This window comes from Lutra lutra, chromosome 18 (genome assembly GCF_902655055.1).
Source record: "Lutra lutra chromosome 18, mLutLut1.2, whole genome shotgun sequence".
NCBI classification, from domain to species: Eukaryota; Metazoa; Chordata; class Mammalia; order Carnivora; family Mustelidae; genus Lutra; species Lutra lutra.
The window spans coordinates 12222275-12235966 of record NC_062295.1 but is presented as its reverse complement, the minus strand read 5'-3'; the positions used below and the strand labels follow the sequence as shown (position 1 = coordinate 12235966).

Genomic DNA, 13692 nt, shown 5'->3' with positions numbered 1-13692 from the left:
CCTATCCAAGGATACAGAAACAAAACCAGCATAGAAAATGACAAATCTCTACCCAGTGCACCCTGTAAAGGCCGTTTCTTTAGAAAGGAAGTTAAAAAGCACCTGGAGGCTAAAAGTAGAAAGAGGCACAACCTGGTACAAAGCCTTGACAAAGAAATCAGGGGAGCTCAGACCCTCAGGAGGCAGAGAACCTGAGATGACTGGAGAAGATAGGGCAGCTTCCCAAAAAGCGGTGTCAAGGTGATAGCGGGATTTCCCACGACCTCAGGGAGGCAAGGAAGCCCCACCACTGCATTCAAACTGTAGAATAAGCATTTTCATCCTTTATCCAATCCTTCCCCAAAGTGCTGTCACGGGAAATCTGAACCTTCCTGCCGCAGAGATCTGAGAAAAGCAGAGGGAAAGAGTTCCAAACACGATCCGAAGGCAGGGAGATGCCAAAATGAGGGGCGCGGGGGTTGGAAAGAGGCCTGAACTAGACGGTGTAGTGGGCGGCGGGACGGGGGGGGGGGGCGATACGAGGAATGAGGGAGGGTCTGGGGCAGCAGGAGGAAAGGGGGTGGCAGGGGCTGAGAAGAGATCAAGAGCGTGAGGAGGGCAGCCTGGAGTGGGGGTGGGAGGGCTGGAGGGCAGAAGAGCCAGGCGGCGGGGGTTGGAGACGAGGAGGGCACGAAGGACCGAGGAAGTCATGGAGGGAGCGGAGGGCAGCTGGTCGGAGACCAGCCAGCGCTAGAAGAGAAAGTTGGCAAAGGCGAGGAGCTGGGCGCGAGGACACAAGAGTGGGAAGGCACAAAGTTAGGAAAGGAGCCCGCAGAGAGCGGGATTTTTGAGCCCCGCGCCCGGGACCCGCGGAGTACAGGCGGCGGAGAAGAGACGCGCCAGCGAGGGGCGCGGCAGGGTCCCTGCAAGGCGGCTCCCTGAGGTCCCGAGGGCGTGGCGGGCGCCAGGGCGGGCAAAAGAGTTTCCCGGTGGTGGCGGCGGTCCCGGGACGGTCCCCGCTCCCGGCCACCGGAGCTCAGCACTTACCCCGGCTCGGTCCGCGAGGACGGGCGGCAGCAGCGGCGGACCGCACTGCCCGGGCCTCTGACCACCGCCCCCACCCCCGCGCCCGCGGCGGGCGCCGACTATTGGCTGCGGCGCCACGGGACCGCGTCCGCCTCGGCCAATCAGCGCCTAGCAGCGCCGTTTGGAAACTTTTTTCTCAGGGCCCGGGCGCCGCGAGGCCACGCGGCTGCACTGGGCCCGCCCAGGCCTGGGAGGCTCCCGGGGCTGGGCAGGGACCTGGACCGCCTTGGAGTGTGCAGGCGGTTCTCTGGGCATCCGGGGACGGGCTTGGACGCGAGGGCCACCCTGGTCAAGAAAATACTACTCCGGTCAAGAAAATACGACATCGTTCGCATTTTCCCCACATCAAGGGACAAAGATCCAGGTCCGCTTAGGCTAAGCAATGTTCCATGTTCTTTGCACCCAAAATAAAAATTTCGACATCATTATCTTTTTTCAAAGGCAGCGAACTTCGTGTGTAAGGGTCTGGTTTCTAGCCTGGCTTTGAATTCTAGCTGTACTCCTACTACCTGGTTGATCTTGGGCGAGTGACTTAAAATCTCTGTGACTTAGTTTCCTCATCTATAAAATGGGGGCCCATTAAAGGATTCTACCTTAAGGTTACGCAGAGACAAACTGAGTTAACTTGCAGTCTGTAAAACGTTTAGGACAGTGCCTAGTAAAGTTAAATACAATCTGTGCAATTCTTAAGTGATTGTGATTTGTTCATTGGTTGTGTGTCAGACACAAGGCCAACTTCTTGACATGGTTTTTTTTAATATATAATTTTCTTTTTTTTATTTTTAAGATTTTATTTATTTATTTGACAGACAGAGATCACAAGTAGGCAGAGAGGCAGACAGAGAGAGAGGGGGAAGCAGGCTCCCAGCTAAGCAGAGAGCCCCATGTGGGGCTCAATCCCAGGACCCTGGGATCATGACCTGAGCTGAAGGCAGAGGCTTTAACCCACTGAGCCACCCAGGCGCCCCTGACAGGGGTTTTCTTATTCTCACACAATCCCAACTGTTCACCAACAGATATTTGTTGAGCACTCAAGCTTATAACACAACAAATGTCAGAAAACATGCCAGTCCTCAAATGTCTTAAGCTACTAAGAAAGCAAGACACTAAATCAGCAAACAGAAAGAAAGAGTAAAATAATTTCAGATGCTGTAAGTAATAATTTCGGAATAAACAGGGTCATTTGAGAGAAAAGGGCCAGGAGGTTCACTTCAGATGATCTGGGAAGGCTGCTAGATGGAAATGACAATGGAGCTGAGATCCAGATGATGAGAACCACAGAAAAGCAATTTTATTGTCCTCAATAAAGAGAGAAAACAAAGGTGCAGGAAATTAAATGTGTTGCCCAAGGAGTCCCAATTAGTAATAACAAACTGGGCTTCAAACCTGGGTCTGTTTGACGCCTACACCCTCATTCTCTAGCATTACTCTAGAGGCAGAGATTTTTAGCTATTTTGAGGCCTATGGCCATACTCTCAGAATCCTTCCTGCCTCCATGCCGTGGTTAAGAATGACCTTTCTCTAATTTGACTTTGACTCCTTGCTAGTTCTTGAAGAAGCTCAGAGATGCAAAAGGTAACCTCACTATCTGTATCAATAGGGTTAAGTACCAAAATGTCTTTCAGGAAACTTCCATCCTGCTCACCAACACTAATATATCATACACACCCTCCTCTCAAAACTTTTCCTCTGATGCTTTCTTTCATCTTCAGACTTTTTTTTACTCTCACCGCTCCATGAGGTTTCTGGGCAGGGAGTAACCATCCCAGTTTACAGATAAACTGAAGAACGAATCCATGAGTTACCAGTTCTGCCTGAATGGCATTCATCAAGTCACTTAAATGAGCTCGTTTACAATTTCCTTCATTTTCCATAAAAACAACAGGGAGGACACTGAAATGATTATCATGAAAGTTCTCAGGAATAATTTAAGGAAATGGCTTTTATTGGGCAAAACCTTTAAAAGAAAAAAAAATTTTGGAGCATGTTAAAACCTTTTCCTCCCTTTATTCAGTGTTTTCCTTGTAGCTTTTAGATATGAATTAGCAGAGAGCTCAGTTTCTCTTGCTTACGTCCCTCCATTGTAATTTATTATTTCAAAGCACTAAATTGGACACAGGCAGAAGAGAAGTTGCTGTGGGAGAAACTCCTTTAGTGACAGCTAGGTAATTTAGAAGGTGAACTGAATGTAAAATGGCCACTTAAACAGCACAAAAATAAAGCTTCATCCTAGTTCCACAAATGTGAAGATTATAATTTGGACAGGGAAAAACTGAAAGTTACTCCTACTCTCTGATAAAAGAGTTTGCCCATTAAATAAATAGGAGTAAGATGAACGGAGACTGTATTTAAGAAAATATCTCTTAAGAAAAATGTGAAAGCACTCTTTCACAAGTATCAAATTGCATTTCACTTCATAATTGCTTCCAAGGGCTGGGGTAGTCTGCCTAAGCAGACTACTGGTTTTCTACAGAAAACACTAAAAACTGCATTCCATTAAAAACTGTCATTCGGGCTTTTCATTAACTTCCCATTTAGTAGAATTGATTTGACTTTATTTACAGCGTTTAACCTGTTGAGATCAGGCACAGCTCTGGACTTGGAAAAAATGCCAAGCAAAGTCAAACAAAATGTGTCTGATCTGGATTATTTTGTGACCAAAAAGGCAATAAAAAATTCACAATTACTTTGTTTCCTTTTTTATTTTTTATGTTACTTCTGTCTGTGGTCCTGCAAAACTCAACTAGAATAAAAAGAAACTCCTCTGAAGAGAAGCATATTCGTTTGGTACTTTGGGAAAGAAAGGGGAAAAAAAAAAGCAAAAAACAAGACTAGACACAGGGTTGTTTTTCATCTGTTCTAGTTCCCACCTGGAAAATAATACCCACACACAGACACAATGAAGATTTACTCAGCAGTAATAAATACCTAAGACAGATGATGTGTGTGTTTCATCTGCCTTCTGGAAAATGAAAAGCAAGCACAAAGGGCACTTTAGCTACATGTTTGATCTTGCCCTCTGCAACAGGAGTCTACAAGGATGTCTACAGGGATGTGTCAGCTTCCCCTGAAATTTCCCCCCACTTCCTGCAAATTGCCTAATGAAATTGCCTCACCCTGCAGACTTCAGGCGGGGACAAAACAATATAAGACAAAACTCTTTTGGCGATTTCTACTTATTCGTCTGCAAAACTAATCCGTTTCTTGGCAAATTTCAGGAGTGAACTTTTAGGTCGTATTCAGCTAGCACATCCTAAATATGTTTCGATTTATAAAGTTTCATTTTTCTCATTGGCAACAGGAAATAGCGAGCAGTTGGCAGTTTCAGAAACGACCTTCGTGCTGAGCTTTAAAAAAACAAACAAACAAAAAAAAACAATTACTTCAGGACGCCTGAGCAGCTCAGTCCTTAAGCGTCTGCCTTAAGCTCAGGTCCTGATTCCAGGGTCCGGGGGGGGGGGGGGGGGGCTCCCTGCTCAGCAGGAAGCCTCCTTCTTCTTCTCCCACTCCCCCTGCTATGTTCCCTCTCCTGCTGTCTGTCAAATAAATACATGAAATCTTTAAAAAAAAAAATTACTTCAGCTAAAAGATGGTAAAGTATCAACCCTGCCCCCACCCAGGAAACAAACCCAAAACCCTCAAAGCCCCCCAAACCCCCATCCTCCATTCACCTAACACACAAGCAGTCACAGGTTTCACAGGGCTTTCCCCACCCAGTCCCTGGAAAGTTTGCATGCACGAACAACAGGCTCTGGACCGGGGCTTTTAAAAATGACGTTTTCTAACTGAAATCACGAGCATCCCCTAATAGTAGGTGACAGTGCCCAGCCGAGTCTGAGCACACACTTCATTTTGTGCCCGCTGGGTCGCCACCTCGACGAGACAAACCCCGCCGGCAGGAAGGACCTCGCGGGAAGGCCCGCCGGCGGTTATTTTTCTCTCCACTCGCCACTAGGTTGCACTAGATTAAAGATGCTGTGGAAATTATGCGTCATTTAATTTAAAAAATAAATAAATAGAGCCATCACGTGACGCGAGGGAGCGAGGGAGTGGGAGAGAGGGAAGGGCGCGCACGAGCGAGAGCGCCAAAACAATCGGGTTTTCCATCCAAATCCCGTTTAAATCGCCTTCCCTCAAAAGACCGAAAGAGCTGAGTTGTATCAAATCCCGGTTGGCAGGTTTTTCCCCCAGGCTCCCCCTGACAAACCCCCTCATTCTTCGCTTTCAGGTTCCTTTCCACGCCACCACGATAAGCCAGGGGGAAGGCCTCCTTAAACTCGGGGTTTTCGCCAAAAAAGCCGGGATCTCCCCCGGGGAAGGTCCCTATTTAGGGGTTTATCGGGAGGGGACTGAGCCTGACGAGGCTGCAGGGCCGCGAGGCCCCGCCCCCCCCGGGGTTCCCAGCGCGCCCCGCGCGGGGAGAACACGGCGACCGGGGCGGGGTGGAGGAAGGGGCGGAGCGAGGGGGGGGGAAGAGAAGGGCGTCGGTTTTGCGACAGGGGCGGTGCGGTGCGGAAGCGGAAGTGGAGGGTGCGCTTGGCGGCGGCGGCGGGAGCTGCGGAGTCGGGAATCAAAACAAAGGGCCTGGGGGGGCGGGGGGAAGGCGGCGGGGCCGGAATGTGAGCGGAGGTGGAGCCGGCGGCCGAGGTGAGTTGGCTGGCAGCTCTGGAGACTAGTTCCAGACGGGCTCACTGCTCTGGGGCACCAGCTGGAGGCGGGACAGCCCCCCCCCCCATTCCCCTGCCCTTTGCTGGCGGGGGTGGGGAAGGTTGGCTACTCCGAGGGGGAAGATTGAGATTCACCTGTCAGGCCCCCACCATAGTTTCAGGTTGTCTCCCTTTCAGGCCCGTTCGCGACTGTCACTGCTGCGCCGCTGCTGCCCTTTTTGGGGTGTTTGGCTCCCGGTCCGCACCTGTCCCCGTGCACCCTGGGGGGTTTCCAGGTGTGGAGAGCAACCTTTCCCGAGGAGTGTGCACACTTAGAAGGTTAAGAGAGGAAGAAAGGGGCGGTGTTTTTCAACCTGCTGGAGCGTTTTTGCATTCTCTTCTGTAGTTCAGCGCTCCCTAGGGTGTAGTCTCTGGGCTTGACGGATAGTGTTGAGTTGCCTTAGGGCATGAGCCACTCCCACTAACAATTGTAACGCTACACTGTGATACACATTTTCGTTTCCCAAGCACCTTTCTAGTATTCCCCAGAGCTTTCTGATTACATTTGTATCTTTTGGACTTTCCCACTTCTCTGAGCGCTAAGTATGCTGTTTTGCATACAGAGAAATCAAAACCTAACCGGTCTTCCGAGATATTTATTGAACTCTTCACTTATTCAGCAGTTGTTGATATGCACCAGGCGCTGATAGGTGCAGGAAACACAGCAATAAATGAGGAGACATGATGTCGCTGTCATGGAGTTATATTCAAGTAGGGGAGACATATAATAAAGCAAATAAACAATTTTAGATAAAAGGGCTATGAAAAAAAAAAAGTAATAGGACTGGGTGGTGTGGGGTTCCAGGACTAACTTGGGTAGAGAAGTCCACTTCTAGATTTTAGACTTTGATTGCCTTATTAAACCCCAACAACAGCCCTATGAGGATGCTACAGTTATTATCAGGCCCATTTTACACATAGGATCTGAGGTTCAGAGAGGTTGTGAACTCTCCAACGCGACACATACAGGAAGCAGCAAAATTGGGGATTAATACACTACTGATATCAGAGTCTGTGCTCTCAAGCACTCTCTGAATTGTTCAGAAAATCCCACTCAAATCAATAGAAAACTTGCTTTGGCTACCTAAGGTACTTAGTGGCATTCCCAGGAATGCTTGGGAAGTTTTCTGGGTTCGGGCCACTAACAAGCTAGTACAGTTGTACTTTCTTTTGATTGTGTTGAGCAATGCTGAAGGCATCTTGGTGTGGTGGGAAGAGGACAAGCCTGGTTCTGCCCCCTTTCTAATTATCTGATCTTGGCAAGTTCCAAAACTTAATTAAACTTTTGTTTACTCCTCTGTAAAATCTGTGGCTTATTTCTCCCTTGACTATCTCACAGATTTACTGTGGGGAAAAAATTAGGTAAATGAATCTTATTGTCTGGTTATTGTCATCATTGTATTTCTTGGGCCAAGCACAGGCCTGTTAATATAGTAGATAGTAAATAAATAATTACTGATTGAGGAAATAATGTTACATAAAAAGGCTTTGTAATTGGTATTGTGCATTACCTACTAGCTCACTTTCAGGATTGGCCTTGAAGAGATTTAAGAGAGCATGTGGAAGTTGTGTATTGTGAATATCACAGATTTCTGTGGTCTGGGGAGGAGCTTGTTGGGGGACTCCAAGACCTTTGTCTAGTAGGAATAACAACAATCATAATTTGTTGTCATTGTGGCAGTTAACTCCATCTCTGCTTCCACACTAACTCCTAACTGTACAATATAGGTGAAGAGTTGATGTAATCATTCCTTAATTTAACAAATAATTAGTATATGCTATGTTAGAAGCCCTGTGCTTGGTACAAGCTCTACATTGGGGAAGAGACAAAAACAGATAGTGGGATCCTTTTTCTGATTTTCCCCCCTCAGCCATGTTGTGGAGGGGGAGAAATGAGCCACACTCTGCAGAGGAAGAAACTGAAACTTAATGAAGTTGTTGTAACTTCCACATAAGGGCCAAATAGTCAATATTTTAGGCTTTGTGGGACATGCCGTTTCCGTTGCAGATACTGGACTAGGTAGCTGTAGTTGTAAATAACCACAGACCGTATTAAACAAATGTCTCTATTTATAGACACCAAAAGTTGAATTTCATATAATTTAGTGTCACAAAATATTATTTTGATTCTCTGCCCCAAAATTAAAAGTATACAATGCCTTCTTAGTTTGAGGTCATTTAAATACAAGCAGTGGGCTGGTTTGGGCTGGCAGGATATAGTGTGCCTGCTCCTGTTTATGTGATCAGTTCAATATCTTAGAGTACTCCTCTCTCCCTTCACCGTGGTATATAGATGTTACAATCTCTTGAGAAGAGCCTCGTGGAGAGAGAGAGTTAAAAGAAATGGTTTTCTTTATGTCTGGGTGAAATTTCTGATACATGGATAACCTTAAAATGGCCACTGTAGATAAGAATAGGTGGTGGTTCTATATGATGGGGAGGACTCGGAAATGAGGTTCAATTGTCCTTACTGTTGGCAGGCTGCCTCCATGCCCACTGGCTGTTATCGATTTGATCTGCTTTTAGTGTACTGTTTAAGACTTGTAAGAATGTGTTCGCACTGGAGTAGATACAGCACAGCTGTGACTTGAGATTTCTTGGTTAGCTTCTTGGTGGTATATCAGATTGTGCTTTTGTAATAAGTACATGAAGAAATTGGTTTGCTTGTTCTGTAGCAGAATCAAATTCACAGAGTCTACAGAGTTCACTTAATTTGGACCTTCCACAGTCATATCAACGACATAGCGGGATAGGTTGCTATTAAGTCAATTTCAGAATCTTTCGTAATTGGCAATGAAGACATATAATTGTTTTTTTTTTCCCCCTAAAATTACGTGCTCTTTGTTAACTTTTTCACCTTCACCAGTAGGGTCTTCAGGGAGAGATGGTCACAAAGAATTAAGAAAAACCGTAGAAAAGGCCTGCTCAGAGCTGGAGGAGGTTGGCACTTGGCTGAACTGATCTCTTGTTGGGAGCCATTGTACCATATAGTTGTACTATAAGTACAGTTGTAGTCTCACTTTATTTTTTTTAATTTTATTTGAGAGAGAGTGGGAACACACATATAAGTTGGGGGAGAGGGAAAAGCAAGCTACCACTGAACAGGGAGCCCAACTCAGGGCTCTTGATCCCAGGACCCAAAAATTGTGACCTGAAGGCAGACACTTAACTGACTGAGCCACCCAGGTGCCCCTGCTGTCTCACTTTTTTTTTTTTTTAAGATTTTATTTATTCATTTGAGAGAGCACAAGTAAGGGGAGAGGCAGAGGGAGAGGGAGAAGCAGACTCCCTGCTGATCTGGGAGCTCAACATGGGGCTCGATCCCACCTGGGATCATGACCTGAGCCAGAGGCAGACACTTAATCATCTGAGCCACCCAGGAGCCCCAAGTCTCACATCTTAATAGTGAAACTTGTACTTAGGCAAATAAATAACACTGAGACCTCGTTCTTAACAGGGTGGAAGAATGAAAGAAAAGAAAGATGAAAGAATGTTGAACCACTTTGTATGGCTGTATGATGGAAGGAAGCGGAACTGAGGACTCCTGCAGTAGAACACCTGGATGGCTGCAACAAAATAATGATGCTAAGCCATGGCTTTGGAAATTCTCTAATTGCTTTTCTCGTCCTGAGCAGACATTGCCACTTAGTCCCCAAACGGTAACTATGCGCAAGACTGAGGACATAGCAAATTCCTTATGCAAATAGATGTGTGGTCCATTTGGTCTGGGGCATTCTCTCTCCCTGGAGTCTGTGCTCAGTTTCACCTTATATCATGCTTATTCCTGCTCATAGCACATGATTATAATTCCTGACTCAAGGAGAGCGTAAGTTTTTTTTTTTTTTTTTTTTTTTTTTTTTTTTAACTCTTGTACTCCTGGTGTAAGGAACTGTAGGTGCTTTAAATATTTAATGTTAACATTTGGGGAAGATTTGTTACTTATGGAAGTCACAGAATGCAAAGATAAAATCCAAATTGTAGAGTCAAATCAGAGGAAAGTATAAAATAGATTTTATTTCATTCTAGCCTTCTGAGGTTTGAGTCTTAAAATCAAGGGAAGATTGATAGGACCTTATTGGCAGTCTTTTTCTATTCCAGATTTCTCTTGAATATTTAAATGTGTCTGTAACTTCCTTTGCCTTTTCATAGTGATTTTGACTTTTTCTGATTTCATTCCATGCACCGTATTACCACATTTCACTGCTATGTCTTTTTTTTTTTCTTTTTTGATACTGCATTTGGGTTTTACATGAGTCTTTACTATGAATCTACAAAAGGGTATTAGTGACTATTTAAAAACTCAACTAAATTCCCTGTCTTCTCCAGGTTTTCATTATATAGTTCTCTCTTTTGCATGGTGTCAGTAATTGAGGTCATTTACTTTAGGGACACTTGGCAACAGGGTTGGGAGCTCAGACAGGGCTTCCTGGGATGGAGGATCTGACCCTTCTAGAGTCACACAGTACTGGTTTGCACTCAACTTTACAGATCCAGAAACCTGATTTTATTTGTGGCACCCAGAATTGAGTAGATTCAGGGGAACCAACTCATAATAACCCTGACCATAAGAGCCAGATCCTCCCCCCACCGCCTTTTTTTTTTAGGAGCCAGCTCTCTATAAATCAGAATGCCAGTAGTTTCTAGCCTAAACTGTAATTACCAAGAGGGCAGAACACACTGCTTGTTGGCAGTCAGTCAGTTGCTGTCTCCTCCCTTTTAGGAAATGTAGAGTGAAAGATCCAGATTTCTCCCAAATGAGTGTACTCTCCCAGATGAGTGTAGAACCAGAGCCAAAGGAGTGAAATCATAGCAGTCAGATGGCCCTTTCTGTGCTCTGAGGGAAGAGCATGTCTCTCTCACGATATCGGGACATCCTCTTTCTCTTAATAGTTCCTGCAGTCAGCCAATTGGGGCTATTGATTAGTTAGATCCCCTTTCAGTAGCCAGGTACTCTGCTGAGTGCTTTACGTACCCTCTCATTTTATCCTTCTAACAGCTATAGAAGTTCATCCTGTTTTCCCCAGCGGAAGGCTGACAAAACTGAAATGTAGAGAGGTTATGTAACCTACCTAAGTTCCTAAAACAGTGAGTATCACATTCAAATCCAGGTCTCTGACACAGGAGCCAGGCTGTAACCTTGTAAATATGCTGGTCTCCTGTGTCTACGTTAGAGGCATATGACAAACGATTTCTCTGGAATCTTATTTCTAAATAGTTTTCTAACTACTCTGATTCTTGTCCCTGGCTGCAAAGTAATTGTTGACATTATGGCGTTAGGTCATGGTATCCTACAGTTGGCTTAATGTCAACAGTACCTGTAAAACTTCTCCATGGATGGGTCACTGGGGCAGATGGCTGATCTCATCCTTAATGTCTGGAATCATCTGGAGGACTTTCCGAAACCCTTTATGGTCTGGCTGCAAGAACTATTAAGTCTTTTCCTCAGAGTGCTTGGCTTGTAAGCCACCTTTATTGAATGCTGTTTGTGACTGTGTTATTTTCATACCACCTGTTTTGTCTTTAGAAGACCCTGTGAGGCAAGGGGAAGTTATCAAAGGGAAGTCCCTGAGGCACAGATGGTTAACCTGCCTTGCTGAACATGTAAGCAGAACCCTCCCCCAGTCTCCTGAAATTGAGGAAGGACACGGTCTTGATTTTAGCTGTCTGTTTCGGTGTTCACCTCCTGCAGGCCTCTCTGAAGAATGTCCCTGGTTTCAGCTGCCATTCCATATTGCTTGGTTATGGTTGAGTTATGTAAACAGGATTGAACGCTATTTCCATTTTTGGATTGCAGTAGGATGTGAGTAACCAAAAGTCACTGGCCTCATGACATTGACTGGCGTTCTGATCTTCTCTTCCCAGAAAGAGTACATGGAGAACAAGAAAGTTGCTGTGGAATTAAAGGATGTGCCATCTCCCCTTCATGCTGGCTCTAAGCTTTTTCCAGCAGTCCCACTTCCAGATATCCATTCTCTTCAGCAACCTAAAATACAGCTTTCACCTGTCCCCAAAGTAAGCTGCTGTGCTCATTGCCCTAATGAACCCTCCACGTCGCCAATGCATTTTGGTGGTGGCGGTGGTGGCGGTAGCGGAGGTACCTTGATTCACCCCGGCGCACTGTTAGACTCGCAGAGCACCAGGACCATCACATGTCAGGTAGGGTCAGGGTTCGCTTTCCAGTCTGCGTCTTCACTCCAGAATGCCTCAGCTAGGAACAGTGTGGCCGGCATTGCAAGTGACTTTCCCAGCATGTGTCTAGAAAGTAATCTGTCTTCCTGCAAACACCTGCCCTGTTGCGGGAAGCTTCATTTCCAATCATGTCACGGTAACGTGCACAAGCTGCATCAGTTCCCGGCTCTCCAGGGCTGCACCTCTGCTGGCTACTTCCCCTGTTCCGATTTCACAAGCGGGGCTCCAGGGCATTTGGAAGACCACATTTCACAGTCGGAGCTTACGCCTCACTTGTGCACCAATTCTTTGCACCTAAATGTGGTACCTCCGGTTTGTTTAAAGGGCTCACTTTACTGCGAAGACTGTCTGAACAAGGTGTGTATCTTTTTATTTGTTCTCTGGGTGCAGCTGACCTTTGAGGAATGACTTTGTGAACGTAGCTAGGTGTTGCTTGAGCAATCTTGATTGTGCGCGGGGGTGAAGATTCTCCTGCGAGGTAGCTCGCGCCCCATTGGCGTGGCTTCTCTCACCTCTGAAAGAAGCATAGGGTGAAATGGGAAGGGCCCTTCTAAAAAAGTGCAGAGTCATTATGTAGTTCATGCTTTTACAGGCTTTTGCTGTAATCAGTTTCCTACGTGATGCAAACCGAGTTCGGCAAGGCTTCGTGTTCTCTTTGGACCTTAAAGGCTAGAGCACGATTGCGATTCTCATACCACTGACCTCATACATGGACCCACTCAGGCGACGCAGGTCATGCCGTGTCGTTCCTCTATAACAATTCGAGGGACTTGGAACTTGGCCTCGATCACACGGCTGTTAAAGTAGACATCTCTGACCTTCCCGTAAAGTGTATTTGGGCTCACCTTTGGAGGATACACATGCCCTAGAACGATCACGTGACTATCTTCCCAGATCATTCCAAGTCCCTTCTTGAAGGGAGCTTACGAATTGATAGCTGATAGTTCTGGGAGTGCTCTGAAGTATTGAAAATACCTTCCATCAGAGGTTAACAGGCGGAAAGAAGAAACAGACTGTGTTTTCAGTTGTTGTTTATCACTCTAGGTTCTGCAATGATGTATCTGAAACCTCCTCCTTTTCTTAAAAAAATTTTTAAAACAGCCGGCAAGAAATAGTATAATTGATGCTGCTAAAGTCTGGCCAAATATACCACCTCCAAATACTCAAACTGCACCTGTTACTATTCCTCTGTGTAATGGCTGTGGAACCAAAGGAACAGGGAAGGAGACCACGTTGTTATTGGCGACCAGTCTAGGCAAAGCTGCTTCGAAATTTGGTAAATGACAGTATGGTATAAAATGTGCATATTTAAGTAGTTCTCAGTATCTGATACTAACACTGCATTTAATCGCCTTGAAAAGATTCCCTGTGGTTCTGGAGCTACTGGGTATATAAGTCTCCATTTCTACCTCTTGGTAAAAAAAAATCTTTTTATCCTTATAGACCAGCAAGCCATTTGCTTTCCATGTTGAGTTACGGCTACTTGAAACCAGAAGAAAAATAAGGAGCATAGTATTAGAAGTCAGTGCTAGAGGGGACTCCTTATCAACTTAGGCTCATAATCCTGCTGTTAGTTGTACACTCCATAGAAATACTTAATATTTAGAAAGATTTAGTAATGGTTGATGAAAAACTCATTGAAAAAAAAACCTAAATATCATTTCTCCAAAAAAGTAATGTGATATTTTATCTTTTGAAAACATTTTTTTAATATTAAATCAGATGTTAATGC

The 13692-nt window shown here is 45.5% G+C and overlaps 2 protein-coding genes across 15 annotated transcripts in view; one reads left to right on the top strand and one right to left on the bottom strand.

Moving 5' to 3' along the window:
- NDE1 (nudE neurodevelopment protein 1) overlaps window positions 1–1120 on the bottom strand; it is a 29398-nt gene extending 28278 nt beyond the window's left edge. Inside the window, exon 1 of one of the 2 annotated variants that reach the window (XM_047714674.1) lies at window positions 1027–1120. The gene's annotated coding sequence lies outside the window, so the exon portion shown is untranslated. The remainder of the gene's footprint in view (window positions 1–1026) is intronic. The other variant, XM_047714675.1, reaches the window with a different exon arrangement.
- A 4462-nt stretch (window positions 1121–5582) lies between these two features.
- The window catches only part of MARF1 (meiosis regulator and mRNA stability factor 1), a 43964-nt gene continuing 35854 nt past the window's right edge, over window positions 5583–13692 (top strand). For 11 of the 13 annotated variants that reach the window (XM_047713216.1, XM_047713206.1, XM_047713205.1 and 8 more), the window contains exons 1-4: window positions 5583–5712; window positions 9229–9430; window positions 11634–12317; window positions 13062–13236. In XM_047713216.1, coding sequence (XP_047569172.1) covers window positions 9287–9430; window positions 11634–12317; window positions 13062–13236 — 1003 coding nt within the window. In that variant the 5' untranslated portion in view covers window positions 5583–5712; window positions 9229–9286. Of the gene's footprint in view, window positions 5713–9228; window positions 9431–9457; window positions 9598–11295; window positions 11373–11633; window positions 12318–13061; window positions 13237–13692 lie in introns of those variants that run through there. The other 2 variants (XM_047713212.1, XM_047713213.1) reach the window with 2 other exon arrangements.